The sequence below is a fragment of the Girardinichthys multiradiatus genome, chromosome 13 (genome assembly GCF_021462225.1).
Source record: "Girardinichthys multiradiatus isolate DD_20200921_A chromosome 13, DD_fGirMul_XY1, whole genome shotgun sequence".
Lineage (NCBI taxonomy): Eukaryota > Metazoa > Chordata > Actinopteri > Cyprinodontiformes > Goodeidae > Girardinichthys > Girardinichthys multiradiatus.
Genome location: NC_061806.1, coordinates 20,226,659 through 20,253,670, shown reverse-complemented (window position 1 = coordinate 20,253,670; position 27,012 = coordinate 20,226,659). Strand labels below are relative to the sequence as shown.

General features: G+C 40.3%; 1 protein-coding gene across 3 annotated transcripts in view; it reads left to right on the top strand.

The window, feature by feature from the left end:
• vps50 (VPS50 EARP/GARPII complex subunit) overlaps positions 1-27,012 on the top strand; it is a 158,289-nt gene that overhangs the window by 15,434 nt on the left and 115,843 nt on the right. For all 3 annotated transcript variants that reach the window (XM_047383265.1, XM_047383264.1, XM_047383266.1), the window contains exons 5-9: positions 4,539-4,592; positions 15,396-15,466; positions 18,075-18,192; positions 23,309-23,344; positions 23,740-23,822. In XM_047383265.1, coding sequence (XP_047239221.1) covers positions 4,539-4,592; positions 15,396-15,466; positions 18,075-18,192; positions 23,309-23,344; positions 23,740-23,822 — 362 coding nt within the window. The remainder of the gene's footprint in view (positions 1-4,538; positions 4,593-15,395; positions 15,467-18,074; positions 18,193-23,308; positions 23,345-23,739; positions 23,823-27,012) is intronic.

Below are 27,012 nucleotides of genomic sequence, written 5' to 3'. Positions count from 1 at the left end.
TATGGAAAATAATGAACTTTATCACAATATGCTAATATTTTGAGAAGGACCTGTATTAAGGTCAGTTAGATACTTGCAGTTTCACAAAGTGTTTTCTATTTATAGAAGCATATGGATGGAGGAGCTGCTCATTTGTTATCCGGTGTAGATGTTATCCACCTGACTTTATAGCATTCACATATTTCTTCCTTTTTTGTCTCATGATGACCATTTATTTTTTGTTAATACCACTTGTATTCATCATACACTTGTCTTCCGTAGAAGCCGTCGTGCTAGCTGTTTAAGAGGTATGCTCCAGACATTTTGCCCTGTGGCATGGAGAAACCTGCACTGTATTAAACTGAGTTCACACTGAAATAATAAGGGGTGCGGCGCTGGTGGTGTAGGGGTTATGCACGCAATCATGTGCAGAGGCTATAGTCCTCGATGCGCCTGTCCCGGGTTCGAGTCCCAGACCCGGTGACCTTTCCTGTCCACCTACTGTTGGAAAAAATAAAAGGCCTCTAGTGCCGCATAAAAGAAAAACAAAAAAAGAAAATAATGAGGGAAGGTGCTCTGATCATGGTGTTTTTGAACAAGAGGTTTTGTTTCTTTATTTATAGAAGCTCTTCAGCGCTGAAATAAACTTATTAAAACTTGTGTTTAGCATCAGAAAGGCAGCTCAGCAGGAGTTATAGCAAGTCTGTGATTGATTTCATGCTCTGATTTTGTTCTGTGTGGCGAGACTTGTTTGGCATTAAAATCAATCTTGTGCTCTGCTGATGAGATGCAGGATAAAGTCAGAAATATGCTAATGGAGCCAGCTTATAGAAACTGCTGAATTTTATGTTTTCGTCAGAGTTTATTCAGAGGTGTGCAGCAAGAACGAGAAGAAAATGGGGAAAAAAATCAAAATGTTGTTCATATATTCTGAAAATATGAAGTCATGTTCGTGAATTGTGCATGCACTGTAGTCCATCAAACTATCGGTGACCCCCTGCAGTCAGCTCTGAAGAGGCCACACTCCCTCTGAGGAAGCCATAATGATACTTTTAGATTTTCAGCATAGGGGCTGCCCTGTGACAACCTTCCCCTCTGGTAGCTGATGTGGAGAGTCCTCCTCATATAATGTGACTAACACGTTGACTCATTTTAGCATTAAAACCTCTGCATGTCAATCATCAGCTTCTGGAGAACAACTTTTTATTGGAAGAAAGAATCTAAATGATAAAAAACAAAATAGCATACCTGTAAAGTAAAAAGGAATTTACGTGTTTTAAAAAAATATGTTTTACAAATAAAAATGTGACAAGTAAGGTTTGCAGATGTATCCAGTCGTCTTTACTCTTATACTTTAAAATACATTTGCCTTCAGAAGTCAGCTAACCAATAAAAAATCCCTCCTCTGTATAATTTAAGCTCAGTCTAAATACAGCTGTTCCGTAAAGGCCTCAGAGGTTTGTTAGAGAGCAGAATTTTGTTATAAATACCTACCCAGGCCTCCTGGAACAATGTACTAAGAGGGACTCAATACAAATACATGCCATACTTTAAAAGTGGAATATTCTCTATTACTTACCACCCAAAATAAACATAGTTTAAACATAAAATCTAATTGACCTCTTTATTTCCAATCCCATTTGAACAACAGTAGTCTTTAATGAAACGTGAGAGCTAGCAGGAATGACTTCTGTCCCTCTCGTTAGCTTCCTTATTCGTTAGCAATGGTTATGCAAGCGTTGCCTGAACCTTGCCCGGCCGCCTCCGTATGCTTAAATTTGGTGTGGAATGATGATGTGCCGAAGAGAGAAAAGTACAAGTGAGTGAAAATGAAGCTTAAAAGATTACGTGATTGCATGATGAAAATAGACCCACAGAGACGACTGGCTTCAAAGTAAAGATGAATATTATTTTAGCACCCTACCTCTAAAAATCTGGGCGAATCTTGACACCTAATTTTAAGTCATCACCAGGCGTAATGTTTCACAGGAATAAAAAATATAGCTTTTACACCCTTGCACTATATGTCGAAAATCTTTAGAGTAATATCTAATCTAACCTTTTACTTCTGTCGACCTTGATCAGTGTAGCCTCATTTTGGTGTAATTACCTTATGCAATTTTGTTAATTTTGGCTTAAAGACTTGTGTTGGCTTAAAGACTTAAAGATGTGTTGAAATGCAAATGCATGCAAATACTATCTGCACTTAAATCCAGCCTTTGACATAATTATATATCACAGTCTTCTCCCTAATTACTGAGTGCTAAACAATCTATACACACATCTCCTGTCTGCAGTGTTTGAAATAGTTCATTGCAGTTTGAAATACATCCTATGTCTCGTGTGATTGGTTTTTTTTTTCTTTCTTTTTTTATTGTCATACCGGTAATTTCCACTATTGTCTTTTGTGTTTATTTGTTCATTATTCATCATTGGCAGCCATTTGGTTTGGACAATATTTGCTCCATCTGCTAAATATTAAATGCACCGTACTGACTTTGCTGCCCACTTACTGCACATTTAACCTCAGTTTGTGTGTGAGGGCAAGCTGAGAATTAATGACTTTGGCCTTGTTGCTCAGGTATTGCTCAGTTATTCATAGTTGGTTCTTTGCTGTGTGTATTCACACTGCTTCACTTCTTTAAAACATTATGTATTAAAAGGTTAACTATACCTATAGGTGGCGCTGTAGCGTTATTTTAGCCCATCTTTTCTGAGACTGTGGGGAGTTTTTTTTTTATTTTTTGTTTCTCCCAGGTTGTTACCACGATGTCCTTTTTTTTTTTCTTCTTTACTCCGAGTATGCTTTAGCAATCTTTTTGTGTTTGATACAGATTTTAAAAAAGAATATAGTAAAAAAAAACAACCCTTATTAAGATTTGATGAAACAGTCTCAGGCTTTAATTGGAGCTGCATTTTATTTGCTGAGATCTTCAGTTTTCAGCAATGCATGCTTAACCCATGTTGAAATGTCATTTCCACCCCTGACTTCATGCACAGCATACTAACAACCTGGCCGCCTCCTCACTGCTTTGAATATACTTATTTCTTCTCCAACAAAACTCCTCTTGGTTTGTAGAAATCGTGCTCTAGTCCTCACTTTTACACAGTTTTGTGCACTCAAGCAAAGTAATGGGAAAAGAGATTTTCCCTAGAAGAATTTAAACCTGAAGTTTATTTTCAAATCAAATAAATTGTCATTTCTGTATGCTGCTGTGCTGGATACAATATTCTTTGGGAGCTCTAAGATATTACTGTGAAAAACCAGAAGCAGGTAATGGATAAAACCAACCAGGACCACAAGGAAAGCATTGAAAACCCCTTCAATACAATAAGGTCCATAAGTACCTCAACACAGTTTCCACAGCTATAGAATAATATAGTAGTTAATTGATCTTGATTTGCAGTGAAAAACACTCATCGTCCGCCTTATCAGGTACTCCTCTTCAATTGCCTGTTAAAAATATAGAGCATCAGCCAATCACATGGCAGAAACTCAGTGCATTTAGGTATCTGGTGAAGAGAACCTATGCAGAGCATCAGAATGAGGAAGAAGGGGGGATTTAATCTAATTTGGTTACAGAGAATGATCTAAAAGCGAGAACATCCAGTGAGAAGCAGAGTGGATATAATTGCTGCCAAGAATATTCTGAGATTTCTGAATTCACCGGATGTTGAACCTTGAAGCAGGCTTGCTACAGCAGCAGAAAGCCAAACCAGATAGCACACAGATGGTGGGGTCAAAATTTGGCCTGGGATTCATCTTGTCTTCTACCAACAGTTCATGTCCATGGTGATTTTGTAATCCCATTTTATTGGCACACACTGGGCCTTATAGTATCAGCTGAATATTGTTTATTTGTCACAGTCCACCTGGGTATTGTTGCTGACCATGTCCATCCCTTTATGACCAAAGTGTCCCCATCTACAGATGGCCACTTCCACCATGATAAGGGACCGAGTCACAAAGCTCAGATTTTCTCAAACTGGTTCCTTGAATATGACGATAAGTTCTCTGTACTCCAGTGGCCTCTACAGTCACCTGCGCTCAATCCAATTGGGCACATTTAGGTTGTGGTATCAAGTATGTGCAGCCGACAACCGTGCAGCAACCGCATAATGCTCTCATGTCAAAATGGACTAAAATCTCTTAGGAATGTTTCCAACACCTTGTTGAATCTGTGCAGTAATTAGGGTGGTTTCTAATTATCCACTTTCTAGTTTTCAGGAGCTCGTTCTGCTCCCTGCTTTTCCATTCATACTGAAAGCAGCAGTGAAGTGGCCTCATACTAATCTTACAACCACGCCTTGTACTCCATGTTCCAAAAGCACAAACTGCAATCTGAACAGCTTTAGCAGAGACCCCTTTCAAAGAATACTTTCTAATAAGGAAGATGTGGAATGAAATCACAGAGAGAGAGAGAGAGACACTCTGGTAAAATGCTGTGGCTATTTGGTGAATTAAATGCAGACATCATTATTGTTAGTCTTGGCCCATTCTCAAGATACTATTACAATTCCTAATCAGTTTCATTTTTATTCTACTTTTCTCTCTATAGGTTTCTAAAAGGGTCGCCGATCTCATTCTGGAGAAACAGCCTTCTTATGTCAAGGTATGTTTCAAGTGCCAGCTGGAGGCACTCATCCACCCAAATGCTCTACCTAGCCAAAAAAGTACTTTCTGTTTCCATTGTTCTGTTAGAGACCATGTTTAGCTCACATTGTGTCATGCATTGTAGTGAATGCATCCAGTGCAACAACCTTTGCTTCAGGTGGCCAATGACTGTGTGGAAACTATGTATAAATTGGGTCTGAAACGTACATGAAGTTTGAGCATGATGATACCTGACACTTTGATCGTAGAATATACCAGTGTCATTGGGTAACAAAAACACATCTGTCAATAGAGAAACCTGTTCATTCATTACGTTTTGGCAGTCGTTCTGTTTTCTTTTACCTGCATAACATTGCTGAACCTGGACCTGACCAACCGAATCAACTTCAAATTGTGATGCTGCCCCCTCAGGCCTGAACGTAAGGCACAAATCATGATCAGCGCATCACTTAGTTTGATGCTGCTGCTATCCTGGGGCCACATTTTGCTCTGGTACTCTGTAAAACTGGTCTCAGACAACCTGACATTTTTAAGATTGTCCGAGTCAAATTTGAAGGCTGTCCTTTATCTGCCTTACTGTGTAGCAAAGCACACGCATACACCTTACCAGTGCAAACCCCTATTTGTGTTGGTGGCGGCTTGATATCTCAAAGCATGAAAGGATATGACCTTGCTAGGCTGTCATTGTCCAGTTTATCTGATGACCTGGGCACTCATGTTAAGTCCAACACCCAATGTTCTTTTTGCGTTGTTCTGTATTTATTTTCCCCATTACACGGTTTATAGCTCCAAGAGACCAGATTGGCTTTTATATTAAAACAAAAAATGACCATTTGCTTGCTTTGCTAAAACTAACGTATCGATTAAATAAATCTTGATTTTGAACATATAAGCAATAAATGTTAATAAACAGAAAAGAGAAGCATAAAATAAAACAGTCAAATTAATGTGATGGAAAAACCAGCCAAGGTGCAAGGCTAAGATTAGTGAGTAATACAACTAAGGGGTTGATATCAGGAAAATATTTAATTGCAAGAATGACATCAGCTACAATTAACCCACATTTTATTTCTTTTTTCCTTTTCCCACTTTTTCTTTCTTTACCGTTGCACATTCCCCCCCTTTTTCCATGAACTCTAGCATCTCAGGTGTGTTTGACAATATAAGCAATGTTGTTCAATTGCAGTAAATGTTGGTTAATGACTTAATAAACAGAGATATATTATTTGTATCTTGATTATGTGGAGTAATGTCTACCCTGATTTAGTGGACACTGGAATGTTACTGCTCTGCTTTCATGCTGTTTTTCTCCCATTCATACAGATCCACATAAATTCAAAATGTCTCAGGGCAAGTAAACCAGCAGCTTTTCACCTCATTCTCCACAAAATCATGCAACTGTGTTGAAAAACAAGATGAAATACTTCTATATTTAACAGAACGTTTCTGTCATTTAGTTTTATATTTAGAAGTGTTCTACCTCTCTCTGTGTTGCACCTTACAGTCACTACGTTTTAGCTAAATTAGTTTATTTCATCCTCTACATGTAGCTTATTTTTCTTAACCCCTCGCCCCTCCTCCCATTTAAATGCTGCATAATTAACCAGCATTATACAGCATTGCCCTTTGCTCTTTTTGTTTATGCCTCTGGCCAAATGGATGAAGGAAGGGGAGAGCTACATAGCCCGCATATAATTACGTGCTGCATTCACTTGCCCTCGGACATCTTATATTTACGTTTTTTTAGATGGCATATGGGTTTACATTCACCGTTGTGATTTATATTATTTTTTATGTTATTTTGTTTCTGATACGCTTATAAAATATGATTGTATCGGCCCTTTGACTGAGATCTGGGCTCCCTCCGTGTGGTTTTTATGTTGGCTATAGCGCATACGCTGAGTCTGTTCCCGCTTCCTTTCACCCTATACAACCACTAATGGTAAAGCTTTCTAAAATCATGTCAGCTTCGAAGGTTGGGTATAAACGGCGTCATATTCATCGTTGACCAACCCCTCTGGGAATCCTTAGCCTCCACTTGTGTTTAGATAGCGTGATTCAGTTTCATCAAGTGAAAGTTTATGTAAAACCCAGTACCATTACCATTGATATACTTATTTCCTAGTTTATATCAATTCAACTTTTTCTTTCCAAAAATGTGTTCACTGGTGTATAATGTGTTTACACAGGAATGAAGACTGATCCACTGAAATTGCTGCATTAACAAGACAGGCTGGGGTTTTTAGTATTCGTTCCCACACTTATATTTTTGGCTTGAAATTAACAGAACGGAGTCTTTAGACTTCATCATCTTCAGACTTGTCAAAAAAGCGTTGCTTTTCCATGAAATTGTAATAAATTACCCCCAAGTGAATTGGATGAGGCAAATCGACACCATCATAAAAGAGTGCACTTGGAACAGTGTTCATTTACACAGCACCATGAAAGTATTTACAGAGTGCTTCACTTCACATTTTTCTTACGGCCTTATTTCAGAATGGATTAAATTCATTGTTTCCTTCCAAAATGTACACAAAACACCCCATAATGACAATGTGGTTGTTGGTTTTGCACATATTTTAAAAATAAAACTGTACATAAGTATTTACAGTCTTGAAGGTCAAAATTGAGCTCATGTGAATCTTGTTTCTAAATGACTACCCTTGACATGTTTCTTCACCTTAATTGAAGTCCATCTGTGGTAAATTAAGTTGGTTTGGCAGAAGTTTGAAAGTGACAGATTTTTCTATAATAGGTTCTACAGTTGACAGTGCATGTCGAAGCACTAACTAAGCATTAAATCAAAGGCATTGTCTGTATGTTTTGAGGCACACATCTGGAAAAGGGTACAGAATGATTTCTGCAGCTGTGAAAGTCCCAGTCAGCACTGCATCTCTGCAGCAGTTCACCAATCTGGCTTGTATGGAAGTGTGGCCAGACGGAAGCCACTCCTTAGTAAAAGGCACTTTGCAGACCGAAGACCTTTGACAATGAGAAATACAATCGTCTGGTTTGATGAGACAAAGCTTTACCTCTCTGGCACGAATGCCAGTTGTCATGTTTGGATGAAACCAGGCACTGCTCATCACGTGGCCAACATCACCACCAGATGAAAACCTGTTTCGGAACGCTCTAAATTCTCAGCCTGGAGTGACGGTTCATCTTTTTAGCAGGACAGTGACCCCGAGCATACACTCAAGATAAAAGTTCTGGCTTCATGGCAACTTTGTGAATATCTTAAAGAGGCTTAAGAGCCCAGACCTGAATCCACTTGAACATCTCTGGAGAAATCTGAAAATGCCTGCTCAGCGATGTTTCTCATCCATCCTGATGAAGTTTAAGAACTTCAGCAAAGAGGAATGGGTGAAACTGCCAAAATAGAGGTGTGCCAAGCTTTTGCTTTTTATGTTTTTATATTTGCAAAGAGTAAGAACAACTTATTTTAAGTAGTGATTATAGAGTTTTTTGTGTAAAGTTTTAAGAGAATAAAAATGAATTTAATCCAATTTTGGAATATGGCTGTAACATAAAATCTGGAAACAGTGAAGAGCTGTGACAACGTTTAGGATGCACCATACCATCCAGACACTTTTCCTGCCTTCCTTTTTGATTAAATTTTACTTCTATTATTGTAGGAGCTTAATATAGTATTTGAGATTATAGCTTCCAGGCATGAGAGGGTTTGAAACTACTTAACTAAACAGAATAGGAAAAAATAAATCCGGCGATTATTGTCTTCAGTGTGTATGATTAAATTCCGTGCCACTCAAAAATAGTGATACCACTTGAACTTTTCAACATTCTGTTACAGTACAACCACAAACTTCAAGGTATTGGGTTCTTATGTGCTAGACCAACACCAATTAGTAAATACTTTTTATCGCAAAGGTCTGAAAGCTGTAAAAAAGCTGAAACCCCTAAAAAAAAATCCAGTGCAGCCAATTCCCCTTTGGAGTCATTTGTAAATAGTCCTTATCTGTTTAATTTAATCTCTAGGGGACACAGGGTACTCGATATGTGGTGGAAAACTGACGCTGCGCATCACCCTGAACACATCATACCCACGGTTAAATATAGAAGTGGCAACGTCATGTTGTAGGGATTCTTTTCTTCGGCAGGCACAGGGAAGCCGATAAGAGATAATGGGAAGGTGGATGGAAGAAAAAAGGTATGGAGCTTAAATGCGGGATAATCCTGGAAGAAAATCTGTTGGAGGCTGCAAAAAGCTTGCTGCCGTACCAGCAGCAAAAGGTGCTTCCAGGCACCCTTTGGATCCGGAAACATAAACTGTCTGTAAAAAAAGCTAAGAAAATTCTTCTGCTATACTATGCAGTGTTGTGACCAAAACGACGCCCTGTTTTACTTTTTACTTCCCTCAGCACGACAAAGTGAGTTGAGCAGAGCCTAAACTGCAGCATCATTAGGATGTAATATATGTATAAATATAAGGAGGCAGTGCGAAGTTAATGTGCTGAAGGGGTCATAGAATGGACCTCTCATGAATATATGAATAAAAAAAACCTGGAGAAAAACTTCACTTATGACTAACAATTTCTTTCTCCCACTCAGGCTGAATAAAGCAGCAGTCTGACCGGACGCTATATTAGATTCAGTTCTCCTTTATGTTGAAAGTGAGCCTGTTTATTAATATCTGTTGGTAATAACCCACCACTGTTGCTCAGTTTCTTTATCTCACACAAGTTGAGCTCACTGAACTGTCGGGTTAAAATAGGCTAGACTGCTTGAAGGTGTGAAAAAAAAAAACAAGTTGGAGCCTCAGGCTTGATTCTGAGTTCTTATGTTCAACACATGTAATGTGGGTGTGTATATGTGTTTCTGTTTTCGTCTCAATCCAAGTTCGCCTTGCCTTTTCCAGTGTGTCTCTGTGCACATATCACAAGACTTGAATGTTTCTAAATTCAGTTTTATTTTCTTTATTATGTGTTGGTAATGGCAGTCACAGTTTAGGGTAGAGATTGCACAGCAAACAGTGTTAAAGATTAGCTTTCATTGGAGACAAAAAAGACTGGTCAGATTTACCTCCAAGTGCATGTCTGTTGTCATTAGTAATATAGAAGATATGCTTTAATAAACACAGAAGTTCCAGAAACATTTTTAAATTTCCTTATTTTCACTGATGATAAAATGTTTTAAAATGTTGGCTGTAATACTGCTGCTTCTGCACCCTCAGCATGAGTATTTTAGTAGATCTGTTGTCAGTGAATTTTGCACTGCCTTGAGGACTATACATAACAGTTAATAATGAAGCCAGGTGATATGGCTGCATGGTCGCAGCACAGGATACAATCAGGTGCATTCAGTTTTTAATTGTATTACTCAGGTGGACTTGGCATGTTATTTGATACCTGGTCATAAGTTAATGCCTAGCAGACATGGCCATTTTGGAGATTAGTGTAATGCATACTGGCATACAAACATCCCCAAGTCCCTTCCTTCTGTGTATTAATTATATTCCTTGCATGTGGGCTTGCTGCATGGATTAAATATTTGTTGAGTGTACGTTTATGACATACAAGATCAGCGTTCTTTGTCTTTTTTTGATTTAGGGAACTTATTACCAAGGGTAACCATTAGAACCCAGTTTTGTCTTTTCTGTCTTTGCTCCTAAGGATGATTTTTATGAAGCAGTTTGGTGCATTAATTTAAAGGGATTGCTTTTTTGTCACTTCAGATAATAGACACAAATCTAATAAACTCCTATTAATTTGATTAGCTCACTGATTAATCAGAAATTTTTTTCAAAGGCTTAAATACATTTTATTTTCCCCCTTGTTTAAAGTGACACAGAAAATCAAATTTGCAAGCAGCTGCTGTGAGTTAATGTTTATCCCACTGATTATCAACATAGACACAAATCTAAGGTTTTAAAGTAAAAGAAAATGCATTTTTACTAGATAATTGTTAAATAAAAAAGATAATTCCTGATTTCCATCTAACCTTGAGTATACCAAACCACACTCCACATATTATAATATTTCAAAGTTATTAAACAAAGATGTATCTGAAATGAAAGTAGGGGGGATGGAAATAGTTGTAGAAAAGTTATTACACCCTGAAATGGCAGGGTATGTACAGTATATGAAAAACCCTAGAATTTCAAACAGGACAACATTTTTTATTTTTCCCTATCACTTGCCATGACCATGGCAGGATATAACTAAGTTATTATGGTGACTCGTAATTACCAGTAACAGAGAGTTCCCCACATAACCAGTACCTAGAATAACTAAACACTAAACAAGCTCACTGCATTAATCATCTGCCAAAGTTTTGCCAAATGGTAAACATTAATAAACTGATAATACACAATCTCACAAGGGCTGTGCTGCATTTTTATTGCTAGCTGTCACATAAACAGGAGCATGGATGTTCAACTGGAGCTGTCTGGTTTTTTACTTCTAACCTCTGGTATAATAGAGGTTAGGTGAGCAATTTTTGTAAGCATCGTTGTTAAAAATTGCATTCTTTGCTAGTATTTGTTCTGAGTACCTGTCGACTTAAGTAGCCACGTTCGTTTGCAAAAGGCAGGCCAAAGTTATAATAAAATAAATAAATAATGCAAGTGAATTTAACACTCGAAATATTAGGTAAATTGATTAAAGATCTAACATTTGTCATTAGTTAGTGATCTCTCAGAAGCTTGAAGGGTTCAGGACCTAATTTTGTGACTAATATTTACTTTTGTCTGAGAGAGGCAATAAAAGGAGGATGAATTCAAATTCTCAGAATCATCTGGATTAATCAGCTTCAAACATCATAACTGTTTCTAAATCAGCCATCAATGGAAATCAGGTGTGCTGAAGCAGGGAAACATCTAAAACATGCAGGACATGCCCTAGAGGACTGACTTTGGACACCCCTGGTGTAGAGGAAAAAGTGAAATCTTAACAGTTAAACACAAAAGAAGAAAAATGTTTTGTCTGATGCAAACAACAATGCAATTAACACGACTATATCCGAAAGGTTGATTAATTTTGTCTGAGTTAGACAGGCAAGCCTTCTTGTTGACTGTTTGGAATTTCTGAGTCTGAACTCAGCTCTCACTGGTAGCATGTGGTTCTGAGTGAGGAGACGTCACAAGGGGCTGATCAACCAATCAAGCAATTCTGTTTTTTATTTTAAACAACATTATTAACTGAGAGAGTCTTCTCAAAAATCCGTAAATGTCAGCAATTTATCAATTTAGACATAACTCATAATAGAGGCTTTTCTCAAAAAGCTATTTTTCTTAAACGTGTAACAAGTCAATTGAGGAAAAGACGGCATTCACATTCAAAGTGTAACATCTTCAACAATAATCAATATTTAAATTTGAGACTTTTAAGGCTTTCTGAATTTCTAAATTAGCAAAACAAAATAATTCATGTAAGGTTTAATAACTAAATATTTGATTTGTCTCATCTTAGGAGGATCATATCACATGTATTGACAGCTTTTCTGTAAACCATCTCAGGGCACATGCTGCATGGAATTGGAGGTTTTTTTGGCTTGGCCGACAGTCTGAAAATGGACATTTTGAAGTGCTCTATAGTGCAGTTGTTTTTTTTTGCAGCACTAGTTGCCTTTATTTTTTGTTATATGAAATTAGGCAGACAGGTAGTGGGTTAAGGAGAGAGGGGAAAGACATGCAGCACAGGTCACCAGGATTGGTTCTTGAACCAGGGACAACTTCGACGAGTAGTGAAGTCTCCTTATATGGATCGAGCTCTTTACCGCTATGCCACCCGCCGTGCCCCAGGATGGCAGTTCTTAAAGATGAAAGGTTTAATCTGGGGTGCTGTGTGCACTTTTTGGCTATATTAATGTCTCGTCTCGTCATCTTCCGCGTCATCCGGGACTGGGTCACAGGGGGCAGCAGACTCAGTAGAGACACCCAGACGTCCCTCTGCGCAGACACCTCCTCCAGCTCTTCCGGGGGGAGCCCAAGGCACGTTTCCAGGCCAGCCGAGAGACAAAGTCCCTCCAGCGTGTCCTGGGCCGTCCCCTGGGCCTCGCTCCTTGTGGGACGTGCCTGGAACACCTTCCAAGGAAGGCGTCCAGAAAGGAATCCAGTATATATGCCTGAGCCACCTCAAGTAGCTCCTCTCGATGCGGAGGAGCAGCGGCTCTACTCCGAGCCCCTCCCGGATTGCTGAGCTCCTTACCCTATCTCCAAGGGACTGCCTGGCCACCCTACGGAAGAAGCTGATTTCAGCCGCTTGTATCCGGGATCTTGTTCTTTCAGTCATGACCCAAAGTTCATGGCCATAGGTGAGGGTAGGAATGTAGACCGACTGGTAAATCAAGAGCTTCGCTTTTCGGTACAGCTCCCTCTTCACCGCAATGGACCGGCACAGCGTCCCCATTACTGCGGCAGCCGCACCAATCCATATGTCGATCTCCCGCTCCATTCTCCCCTCACTCATGAACAAGACCCCAAGATACTTGAACTCCTCCACTTGAGACAGGAACTCCCCTCCAACCTGAAGAGGACAAGCCACCCTTTGCCGGTCGAGAACCATGGCCTCGGACTTGGAATACCTGATCCTCTTTCCAGCCATCTCATACTCGGCTGCGAACCGCCCCAGAGCATGCTGTAGGTCTTGGCTAGAGGGGGCCAGCAGGACCACGTCACCTGCTAAAAGAAGAGACAAAATCCACTGGTCCCCAAACCAGACCAAACTTTAATTCCTGTTGGTTCAGGCATAAACATAACTTTTTATAGGCTTTCTCAGTCCCTAAAAAAATAAATAAAAAAATCACAAGGTGCTTGTCCCTCCAGAGAAAATCCTTCTTACTGAATGAACTCTTGCAAAGTGATCTTGTGTCTTATCAAGATCTTTGTCAACAGTCAAGATCATGAGGCCAGATTGCTTTGAAAGGAGATACTTGTACCCACAGCTGAAGTGGCGCTTTTGTTCAGTTTTTATTACCATTAAAAATGGATTTCCTCGGATCATATTCTCCTGGTTTGTTTTTCTTCTGACTGTTATGAGACACTGTTTGAGAACACTGGACCTTTTTTGCAAAGGGATGATAGTGTTTTGAAAATAAAATCAAGCAGCTAGTGTCTTGCACCTCAGGCATGACATCTGGGAGATCAGGAAAATAAAAGGACAAAGAAGACAAAAAGAGGCAACCCAGACTTGTCTAAGGTTGTTCTTGTTCTTAGCAGAGGTCACTGAAGTGGGAAAATTGCTGAACTCTCAGAGCAGACTGATCACCGATGCTTCTCTAAATGTCACAGCTCTGAAGAGCAAAAGGTTTCACTCTTTTTTTATGTGTCAAGAATTGTTTTCTTGAACTGTAATATTCATTGGCACTGAAACACAACTCTTACCATAACTGCATCGTCAGTCTGCTCACACCAAGGTCTTTCTGATTCCCTAGTGCTCTGATATATTTGATATACAGTTGAAATCAGAAGCTGACATTAAATTAGACTAAATATTTTTCTTTTCTAGGCCAGTTAGGGTTAGCAAAACTATTTGTATATGCAAAATTCCAAAATAATTACATTTTTTTTATGTATTTTTAACTTTCCTTAAATTCAGATATTTACATATTTTTCCTTCATATTTACTAGAATTTTATTTTAAACTGTATGACTAGGGTCAAAAGTTTTGTACACCCTTCCACAAGCTTCTCAACATGGTTTGCTGAAATGTTGGCCCATTCATCCTGATTGGTATAACTGAGTCATGTTTCTAGGCCACAAGTTGTTCACAAATTGTCTATAGAACTGAGAACTGGGCTTAGACGTTGCTTTTCTTAAGACTAATTTTGATGCATGGTAGGGGTAATTGTCCATTTGAAAAAACAATTTGTGGCAAAGCTTTAACTTTCTGGCTTTAACATTTCCTTTTCATGTTCTTTCTTTTTGACTCCATGTATTTTGTGAATTGCACCAGTTTCTCCTACTGGAAAACATTCCTCCACCCTACTTTACAGTTAGAATGGTGTTCTCAGGCCGCAAACTCCTGTATTTTACCTACAATTTCAATCACGGTCACTACATCCAAACTCTTCAGTTTGCGTTTCATCAGATTTGAAGACATGTCTTCAAATACTGAGGTGTTTGTCCCAGAGTGCATTTGCAAGCTGTAGTCTTGCTTTTTATATTGCTTTTGGAATCATGTCTTCTTTCTTGCTGAGTGGCCTTTCAGCTCATGTTGGTACAGGACCCATATTACTGTGGTTAATGACACTCTCTTACCAGATTCACAAGGTTTTTGCTTTTATTCCAGGGTTGATTTGCAGATTTTGCACCAAAATACGTCCATTTCTGGGACCTCTCGGCTTACTTAACAGTGTGATGGCTGAATGTTTCCATGGTGTTTATGCAGTACTTGCAAAATGTTGGTTGAACAGATTATTGTGACAGATTCAGGTATCTGGAAATTGCATCCAAGGATGAACCAGACTTGTTGAGGTCAAGAAAACTCTTCCTGATATCTTACCTGATTTCCTTTAAATATCCAATGAAAGCAGTATATTTCTGGTATTCCTTAGATCTATAGATGTTCCTCCATTTACCTCAATTTTTGTGAATTATACAAACAGAAGGTTGCAAAGTCATGGTATAATCATCTGGGCCTTGCCAAAGAGTTAAAAGGCATAGTATGTAAACCTTTGATGTTTATCAAATGAAAAGAATTTTGATAATCCCTAAAGTCCTAAAACAAGAAATGTGTAGTTTGATTTAATGTGAGACTATTAGAAATATATTTTTAAGTGTTTGCCCCAAAGAGTAAAAGACAAACCTTGCAATTGATTTCTGAATAAGTGTCATTTTTCACAGGAACTGGAAAGAGTAACAGCATTACAGACCAATCTACAGCTGGGAGCAGTCATTTGCACTAATGCAAGAAGGTAATGATGTACTGTAAAATGCTACCCACTGACCAACCAACAATAACGTCTCCTTACAGAACTTGCTTCTGCAAACAAAGTTCTTGTCTGATGACCAGGGTAATTTCCCCTTGTATATTTTCTGTCTGCTGAAATTGATGGTTTTGAGCTTTGATAACACAATGGAGAATGTTCAGAAATGTGGCAACAGACAAATTCAGAGTTGTGGGATAGCATTCAGTGCAAGTCCAACCTACCTGGAGACAAGTTTTTGTTGCAACGGGTATTGTAGCCAACAACGCCTGTCAGAACTTGAATGGATGCTTACAGAAATGTTTCTTTCTAATATGTATTGGAATACACAATAATATTAATCATTCGCCTACTGCCACTGGTGTTCATCTCATCTGAATCTGTTGCAAAAATTATGTATTTTCTTTTTTACTGCCTTGGTATGAGTCAAATCCCCACTGAATTTGATCTACAATATGTTAGAATTTCATCTATGATTCTTTGCAACCCTGTTTAAAAATGTGTAAAAACATGCAAACAAAATTAGAAATATCTCACCTTATATTTTGAGGACATTTATTCAAATGAATAAATATGATGTGACAGAGGCCCATTTCTTCTAGCTGTTTTTTAAAGTGGTTTACACAACAGAACATGCCCTTCAAATAAGGCAGATGAATGAGTTTTCCAACATTTACACTCTACCAAATCAATGTTGCCACAATAATTGGCACTCTACAGGTCCTTCTCAAAAAATTAGCATATTGTGATAAAGTTCATTATTTTCTATAATGTAATGATGAAAATTTAACATTCATATATTTTAGATTCATTGCACACAGACTGAAATATTTCAGGTCTTTTATTGTCTTAATACGGATGATTTTGGCATACAGCTCATGAAAACCCAAAATTCCTATCTCACAAAATTAGCATATCATTAAAAGGGTCTCTAAACGAGCTATGAACCTAATCATCTGAATCAACGAGTTAACTCTAAACACCTGCAAAAGATTCCTGAGGCCTTTAAAACTCCCAGCCTGGTTCATCACTCAAAACCCCAATCATGGGTAAGACTGCCGACCTGACTGCTGTCCAGAAGGCCACTATTGACACCCTCAAGCAAGAGGGTAAGACACAGAAAGAAATTTCTGAACGAATAGGCTGTTCCCAGAGTGCTGTATCAAGGCACCTCAGTGGGAAGTCTGTGGGAAGAAAAAAGTGTGGCAGAAAACGCTGCACAACGAGAAGAGGTGACCGGACCCTGAGGAAGATTGTGGAGAAGGGCCGATTCCAGACCTTGGGGGACCTGCGGAAGCAGTGGACTGAGTCTGGAGTAGAAACATCCAGAGCCACCGTGCACAGGCGTGTGCAGGAAATGTGCTACAGGTGCCGCATTCCCCAGGTCAAGCCACTTTTGAACCAGAAACAGCGGCAGAAGCGCCTGACCTGGGCTACAGAGAAGCAGCATTGGACTGTTGCTCAGTGGTCCAAAGTACTTTTTTCAGATGAAAGCAAATTCTGCATGTCATTCGGAAATCAAGGTGCCAGAGTCTGGAGGAAGACTGGGGAGAAGGAAATGCCAAAATGCCAGAAGTCCAGTGTCAAGTACCCACAGTCAGTGATGGTCTGGGGTGCCGTGTCAGCTGGAGTTGGTCCACTGTGTTTTATCAAGGGCAGGGTCAATGCAGCTAGCTATCAGGAGATTTTGGAGCACTTCATGCTTCCATCTGCTGAAAAGCTTTTTGGAGATGAAGATTTCATTTTTCAGCACGACCTGGCACCTGCTCACAGTGCCAAAACCACTGGTAAATGGTTTACTGACCATGGTATCACTGTGCTCAATTGGCCTGCCAACTCTCCTAACCTGAACCCCATAGAGAATCTGTGGGATATTGTGAAGAGAACGTTGAGAGACTCAAGACCCAACACTCTGGATGAGCTAAAGGCCGCTATCGAAGCATCCTGGGCTTCCATAAGACCTCAGCAGTGCCACAGGCTGATTGCCTCCATGCCACGTCGCATTGAAGCAGTCAGTTCTGCCAAAGGATTCCCGACCAAGTATTGAGTGCATAACTGTACATGATTATTTGAAGGTTGACGTTTTTTGTATTAAAAACACTTTTCTTTAATTGGTCAGATGAAATATGCTAATTTTGTGAGATAGGAATTTTGGGTTTTCATGAGCTGTATGCCAAAATCATCCGTATTAAGACAATAAAAGACCTGAAATATTTCAGTTAGTGTGCAATGAATCTAAAATATATGAATGTTAAATTTTCATTATGACATTATGGAAAATAATGAACTTTATCACAATATGCTAATTTTTTGAGAAGGACCTGTATATTTGTGTAAAAGAAATGTCACTAGCAAGGCTGGATGAGGACACAAATTAAACACAACCTCCTGCTTCCACAACAGAATCAGAATGGTAAGGGAGGTAAAGAAAAAAATACCTACAAACCTCACTTCATCTTGGGGTCAGGACATCTCGATAATAAATTATATTGCATAACTTTTATTGCTGTATCTTTTTCTTGTTCCATATTTAAACATGTAGGGCCTTATACATTATAAATGTGGTCAAACTCTCCACTGGACTTCTTTTGTGCAGACAACTCAGAGTTGCAAAGGAGGAGTTCACAGAGGCCAGCCTGGGTCTGTTAGCCAATCAGAAGAGACGACAGCTGCTGACAGGCCTCCTCAAGTCTCTTAGGACCATCAAGACTCTGGTAATATTAACATACCACTGCCACAGCCTTAACACACTCAAACCTGATAAATATTACAACACTCTAGCATTAATCAGATTTTGTTCAGTTATAGTTGATTATCAGAATCAGCTTTATGGCTACGTTTTTGGACAGAAACAAGGAATTTGACTTCGGAACACTTTGCTCTCAGTGATGGAAATAATGAAAATAAAAAAAATTTAAATGTACATACATACACAGGTGACTTTACGAGAGAAGATAATGTGGGATGAGTCCAAGTATGCATGGTGTTATTCTAAAACTCTGAATGTCATGTGTGGGGGAAAAACACTGTCTCTGTGGCAGCTGGTTTAGGCAGACAGCGCTCTGTAGCACTGACCTGAAGGTAAAAGCTTAAACAGTTTATGTTTGGGGTTGTGGGGTCTGCAGAGATTTTAGCTGCCCTTTTCCTGACCCTAGACCTGTATACATTCTGGATAGAGGGAAGGTCAGCCCAGATGATTCTCTCTGCAGACCTTATTGTTCGATGCAGTTTGGACCTGTCCTGTTTTGTGGATGAGCCAAACCACACTGAGATGAAGACAGGACAGATGGAATTATGGCCGTGTAGAAGGATGAACTTCTTGAGTTGCCTCAGGAAGTACAGTATCTGCTGGGCCTTCTTCCCAATAATATGTGAGGACCATCTCAGGTTTTGAGAAATGGTGGTTCCTAGGAACCGGAAGTGGTCCACAGCAGACAGTGTTGTTGAGGATGGTGAGGGGGATATGTGGGGTTGGTGTTCTCCAAAAGTCCACCATCATCTCCATAGTCTTGAGTTGGTCAAGTTCCAGGTGGTTCTGACACCACCGGTGTCCCAGCCGATCCACCTCCTGTCTGTATGCAGACTCGTCACTGACCTGGATCAGACCAATAATGGTGTCATCTGCAAACTTCAGGAGTTTCACAGACAGTTCCACTGAGGTGCAGTCATTTGTATAGAGGGAGAAGAAGAGTGGAGAAAGAACACACCCCTGGGGGACGCCGGTGCTGACGGTTCTTGTGCGAGAGAAGATGCTCTCCAGCCTCACCTGCTGCTGCCGGTCCTTCAGGAAGCTGGTGATCCACTGACAGGCGGAGGCCGGGACTTTGAGCTGGGGGAGCTTCTAGTGGAGGATGTCTGGGTTAATGGTGTTGAAGGCTGAGCTGAAGTCAGCAAACAGGTTATTGGCGTACATCCCTGGGTGGTCAAGGTGTTGCAGGATGAAGTGTAGTCCCGAGTTGACTGCATCATCTGCCGACCTGTTTGCCTGGTAAAGCAAACTGCAGGTGGTCCATCAGAGGGGCCTGTGATGTCCTTTAGGTGCTTCAACACAAGTCGCTCAAAGTATTTCATGACTACAGACGTCAGGGCGACAGGCCTTTATTCATTTAATCCTGTAATGATGGGTTTCTTGGGTACTGGGATGATGGTGGAGCATTTGAAGCAGGAGGGAACCTCACACAGCTCCAGTGACTTGTTGAAGATTTCAGTGAAGATGGGGGCCGGTTGGTCGGCGCAGGCTCTCAGGCATGATATGGAGACATTATCAAGTCCCGAGGCCTTGTTTTCAGGCACTGAAAGAGCATTTTTACTTCTTCCTCTGAAATCCTTACTGCAGGCAGGGGGTCTAATGGTAGGGTGGTTGGTGTATGGCAAGAATTTCTGTCTGAATGGGATGTGGAGGAGTTGGGTTGAGGTGTGAACTGCTGCTTTTATACACAATATAACTCCAAGTAAATCAAACTTCCGTGAAATCAAACTGTCCACTTAGGAAGCAACACTGATTGACCATCAATTTCACATCCTGTTGTGCAAATGGAATAGACAACAGGGGGAAATCTTTGGTGATTAGCAAGACTCTCAATAAAGGAGTGGTTCTGCAGGTGGGGACCACAGACCACTTCTCAGTACCTATGCTTTCTGGCTGATGTTTTGGTCACTTTTGAATGTTGGTGGTGCTTTCACACTCGTGGTAGCATGAGACGGACTCTACAACCCACACAAGTGGCTCAGGTAGTGCAGCTCATCCAGGATGGCACATCAATACGAGCTGTGGCAAGAAGGTTTGCTGTGTCTGTCAGCATAGTGTCCAGAGCCTGGAGGCGCTTCCAGGAGACAGGCCAGTACACCAGGAGACGTGGAGGAGGATGTAGGAGGGCAACAACCCAGCTGCAGGACCGCTACCTCCGCTTTTGTGCAAGGAGGAACAGGAGGAGCACTGCCAGAGCTCTGCAAAATGACCTCCAGCAGGCCACAAATGTGGATTTTTCTGCACAAACGGTTAGAAACCGACTCCATGAGGATGGTATGAGGGCCCGACGTCCACAAATGGGGGTTGTGCTCATAGCCCAACACCGTGCAGGACGCTTGGCATTTGCCAGAGAACACCAGGATTGGCAAATTCGGCACTGGCGCCCTGTGCTCTTCACAGATGAAAGCGGGTTCACACTGAGCACAGGTGACAAACGTGACAGAGTCTGGAGACACCGTGGAGAGCGATCTGCTGCCTGCAACATCCTTCAGCATGACCGGTTTGGCAGTGGGTCAGTAATGGTGGCATTTCTTTGGAGGGCCGCATGCCCCTCCATGTGCCCGCCAGAGGTAGCCTGACTGCCATTAGGTACTGAAATGAGACCCTCAGACCCCTTTTGAGACCATATGCTGGTGCGGTTGGCCCTAGGTTCCTCCTAATGCAGGACAATGCTAGACCTCATGTGGCTGGAGTGTGTCAGCAGTTCCTGCAAGATGAAGACATTGAAGGTATGGACTGGCCCGCCCGTTCCCCAGACCTGCGTCACGTTGCACCACAGTCTGTTCAGGAGTTGGCGGATGCTTTAGTCCAGGTCTGGAAGGAGATCCCTCAGGAGATCATCCTCCGTCTCATCAGGAGCATGTCCAGGCGTTGTGGGGAGGTCATACAGGCACGTGGAGGCCACACACAATACTGAGCCTCATTTTGATTTGTTTTAAGGACACTACATCAAAGTTGGATCAGCCTGTAGTGTGTTTTTCCACTTTAATTTTGTGTGTGACTCCAAATCCAGGCCTCCATTGGTTAATAAATTTGATTTCCATTGATGATTTTGTTTTTGTGTGATTTTGTTGTCAGCACATTCAACTTTGTACAGAACAAAGTATTTCATTCATTCAGATCTAGGATGTATTATTTGAGTGTTCCCTTTATTTTATTGAGCAGTGTGTATATATATATATATATATATATATATATATATATATATATATATATATATATATATATATATATATATATATATATATATAATATAGTACAGACCAAAAGTTTGGACACACCTTCTCATTCCTCTTGAAGCTCATCAACAGAATGCCAAGAGCGTGCGGAGCAGTAATCAAAGCAAAACGTGGCTACGTTGAAGAACCTACAATATAAGACATATTTTCAGTTGTTTCACACTTTTTTGTTTGTATATAATTCCACATGTGTAAATTCATAGTTTTGACGACTTCAGTGTGAAGCTACAATATTCATAGTCATGAAAATAAAGAAAACTCTTTGAATGAGAAGGTGTGTCCAAACGTTTGATCTGTACTATACAGGGGTTGGACAATGAACCTGAAACACATGTCATTTTAGTGTGGGAGGTTTCATGGCTAAATTGGACCAGCCTGGTAGCCAGTCTTCATTGATTGCACATTGCACCAGTAAGAGCAGAGTATGAAGGTTCAATTAGCAGGGTAAGAGCACAATTTTGCTCAAAATATTGAAATGCACACAACATTATGGGTGACATACCAGAGTTCAAAAGAGGACAAATTGTTGGTGCACGTCTTGTTGGCGCATCTGGGAGAGTTACGGTGTGGAGAAGCCCCAAAGAAGCGTACCACCCAGACTGTTGCATGCCCAGAGTGAAGCATGGGGGTGGATCAGTGATTGTTTGGGCTGCCATATCATGGCATTCCCTTGGCCCAATACTTGTGCTAGATGGGCGCGTCACTGCCAAGGACTACCGAACCATTCTTGAGGACCATGTGGATCCAATGGTTCAAACATTGTATCCTGAAGGTGGTGCCGTGTATCAGGATGACAATGCACCAATACACACAGCAAGACTGGTGAAAGATTGGTTTGATGAACATGAAAGTGAAGTTGAACATCTCCCATGGCCTGCACAGTCACCGGATCTAAATATTATTGAGCCACTTTGGGGTGTTTTGGAGGAGCGAGTCAGGAAACGTTTTCCTCCACCAATTACACGTAGTGACCTGGCCACTATCCTGCAAGAAGGATGGCTTAAAATCCCTCTGACCATTGTGCAGGACTTGTATATGTCATTCCCAAGACGAATTGACGCTGTATTGGCCGCAAAAGGAGGCCCTACACCATACTAATAAATGATTGAAACATCTGGTAAATCAAATAGTACTTTCCAAGGAATAATGCCTTTTGCACACAATATTATTCCCTTATATCCTTCTGCTCTTTATAGTGACACAAGTATAACAAGTTGATATTAGGTAGTTAATGGTTCTGTTCCTGTAGTCTGCCTTCGGTCGACTGATTAGCTGACAAGCTGGTCGTAGCTAGTAAACTGTAGTTTTAAGACACTTTTACCTTAATAAGACTGTCTGTGTTTTTTCAGCCAGAAATATTTTCAAATAGACAGATTTTGTTTTTTCTTCTCAGCAATGGAAAGGTCTTCTAGCTTTTCTTCAGCCAGCAGAGTTGCAGTGTGCAGCAACAGGTGGTGGAGGGGTGGTAGAGCTCTAGTTTATGCTTGTGAAACAGCTTGTGAAAGTCAAGACATGTCCCTGGCATTTTATTGAAAGGATTTTAAACCACAGAAATGATATTTTATGCAACCACAGCTTTTTGATACCAGTAACCGACCCATGCCCAATCAGATAAATGGTTCAGTTAGTGTTAGTATTACATACATTTTCTCATTTTAAAGCTAAGGTTTGATCTGATACTGCTCATTTTCATTGTTTTCCTTATAATTTGCTCAAGCTGCAATCTTTATCATAATGTTATCAACATTAACACATAAGAAACTATCTATGAGTTTATCATTGTATGCTGATTATTATTATATGTCCTCTTGATATCCTTCTTTTTCCTCTTTCACCTTACAGCAAAGAACAGATGTAAGACTCAGCGAGATGCTTGAGGTACTGTAATTCCTACAAATACCCACAGAAATGTTCATAAATGACTTAAAAGGTCAGCAGGTATTCGGCTTTGAAAGCACAGCCAACGCTAACGCTAGATTATCTGGCAAATACCTATTGAGAAGGTCAGATGCAGTGTTGAATGGGTTTGACAATCACTATGCCCAAGGTTACCTGAATGGTGTCTGCTGTGGCAACTATTTTTAGATAAACAATATTCCTTTGGGTCAGGAAGCTAATACAAAGAGAAGGGCAAACATATCAGTGCTGCAACCAACCTTTATTGCTATTTATTTCCAAAGTCTTTATAGCAGGATGCATTTACAGTAAATTGCCCTGAAATTTCTGCCTGTTTGGAAAATACATTAAATGACCTCACTGCTCTGTTCCTTCAGGAGGAAGACTATCCAGGTGCAATCCAGCTCTGTCTAGAATGTCAGAAGGCTGCCAGCACCTTCAAACACTACAGCTGCATCAGGTACAGTACGAACAGAATGATGCTGTGGTTAAACTGAGTCTAGGGTAGGGAAAACTACCAGACTTGTTGTTTTGGCTGGGAAGAGCATTCCATGATAGATACAGTATATGCTCTCTGAGAGTTGTGTGGTACTGGAAAAAAATCAGTTTTCAGTTCTGCTCAGTTTGCACATAGGCCTTTTTTGTTGTTGTTTGAAATCCTATTTCCTCTGATAAAACAGATCGAAGAGCATCAGACGTTTTTGTTTTTAGACATTTTTCTCAAGGTTGAAACCTAATCGATCTGCTTGGAGACATCTCACTTAGGGACTTGTTTCCTCTTATTTGGCCAATTGCCATTTCCTTGTGGCTGCTTTGTTGCTTCTTCCATAATGTCAAAGGTTTAAAATGTTTAAAGGCATTTTCCATCTATGTGAGCACAGAGTGTTGTAAAAGTAGTCATTCCTCTTGACTTTTCCTAACATATTTTTATATTACACACACAAGCCTCAATATATCTTAATTGGGTTTCATGTGATAGATTAACACAAAGTATGCTTGCATGCTTTTACAAAGAAGACTTTGAAAACTGTGACATGCATTTGTATTCAGACCACTTAAATCTGATTTCTGCTAATAAAATCAATTGCAAGTGACTGACTTTAAAAGTCACCTGATTAGTAAAAAGAATTTTTATCTTATTATAGATGTAGCTGTTCTGTGAAGGCCTCAGAGGTTTTGTGTGAACATTAGTGAACAAACATCATTTTGAAGGCCAAGGAACGCTGCAGCAGACAGATCAGGGATAAAGTTGACACCTAAACCAAACATAAATCAGAGAAGCAGTCAATAGGCCCATGGTTTACTCTGGATGAGCTGCAAAATACACTGCTCAGGTGGGAGAATCTGTCAACAGGACAAACACTGCACATGCACTATGGTTCTATTGTTTATGTAAATAAGTTGAAGGGCTATGAATTATTTTGCAAGGCGCTGTAGGTTTTTAGCTACAAGACAGTGAACGTCTCACTGCAGCCCTAGTTTTTTTCTGAGACAATATGGCATATTTGGTATACATCTGGCAGCTTCCAATTTAAGCATATTACTGTTTATCCCCTATTGAGAAAACATCCAATTACAAGATTTAGAGACTCTGGCAGTCACCCAGTAAGCTATGACATGTAGATGGTTAAACCGTGAAACACATCAATAGAAAGGCAACTAAAAGAAACGATAAAATCACAGGAGACATACCAGCACATCTGAGAAAATATTACTGTAACTCCATGACATTTTAAATATCCACTTTTAACATTAAAGCACCCTAACAAATTTCTGTCTTTATATTTTCCTGTTGGATGTAGGGTGGGAATAAAATTGGTTTTGTTTAAGATTGATGTATGGAAATATACAGGTCCTTCTCAAAAAATTAGCATATTGTGATAAAGTTCATTATTTTCCATAATGTAATGATGAAAATTTAACATTCATATATTTTAGATTCATTGCACACTAACTGAAATACGTCCGGTCTTTTATTGTCTTAATACGGATTATTTTGGCATACAGCTCATGAAAACCCAAAATTCCTATCTCACAAAATTAGCATATCATTAAAAGGGTCTCTAAACGAGCTATGAACCTAATCATCTGAATCAACGAGTTAACTCTAAACACCTGCAAAAGATTCCTGAGGCCTTTAAAACTCCCAGCCTGGTTCATCACTCAAAACCCCAATCATGGGTAAGACTGCCGACCTGACTGCTGTCCAGAAGGCCACTATTGACACCCTCAAGCAAGAGGGTAAGACACAGAAAGAAATTTCTGAACGAATAGGCTGTTCCCAGAGTGCTGTATCAAGGCACCTCAGTGGGAAGTCTGTGGGAAGGAAAAAGTGTGGCAGAAAACGCTGCACAACGAGAAGAGGTGACCGGACCCTGAGGAAGATTGTGGAGAAGGGCCGATTCCAGACCTTGGGGACCTGCGGAAGCAGTGGACTGAGTCTGGAGTAGAAACATCCAGAGCCACCGTGCACAGGCGTGTGCAGGAAATGGGCTACAGGTGCCGCATTCCCCAGTCCTGGGCTACAGAGAAGCAGCACTGGACCGTTGCTCAGTGGTCCAAAGTACTTTTTTCGGATGAAAGCAAATTCTGCATGTCTTTCGGAAATCAAGGTGCCAGAGTCTGGAGGAAGACTGGGGAGAAGGAAATGCCAAAATGCCAGAAGTCCAGTGTCAAGTACCCACAGTCAGTGATGGTCTGGGGTGCCGTGTCAGCTGCTGGTGTTGGTCCACTGTGTTTTATCAAGGGCAGGGTCAATGCAGCTAGCTAGCAGGAGATTTTGGAGCACTTCATGCTTCCATCTGCTGAAAAGCTTTATGGAGATGAAGATTTCATTTTTCAGCACGACCTGGCACCTGCTCACAGTGCCAAAACCACTGGTAAATGGTTTACTGACCATGGTATCACTGTGCTCAATTGGCCTGCCAACTCTCCTGACCTGAACCCCATAGAGAATCTGTGGGATATTGTGAAGAGAACGTTGAGAGACTCAAGACCCAACACTCTGGATGAGCTGAAGGCCGCTATCGAAGCATCCTGGGCCTCCATAAGACCTCAGCAGTGCCACAGGCTGATTGCCTCCATGCCACGCCGCATTGAAGCAGTCATTTCTGCCAAAGGATTCCCGACCAAGTATTGAGTGCATAACTGTACATGATTATTTGAAGGTTGACGTTTTTTGTATTAAAAACACTTTTCTTTTATTGGTCGGATGAAATATGCTAATTTTGTGAGATAGGAATTTTGGGTTTTCATGAGCTGTATGCCAAAATCATCCGTATGAAGACAATAAAAGACCTGAAATATTTCAGTTAGTGTGCAATGAATCTAAAATATATGAATGTTAAATTTTCATAATTACATTATGGAAAATAATGAACTTTATCACAATATGCAAATTTTTTGAGAAGGACCTGTATCTGACTAAGTTTGCATGCACAATGGTTTGTTGGCCAGTTGAGGACAGATGTGGAAATATGTTGGGGTCACAGAATACATTGGCGCATAGTCTAACTAAAGCTTTTATAATCGCTTATAAAATTCACTTAACATAAACTCATAAAAGGTGAAAAAACATTAGTGGACTATTTTAACAATGCCATCTTAGTGAAAATGATGGAAGATTGATCCACAAAGAAATATTACATACA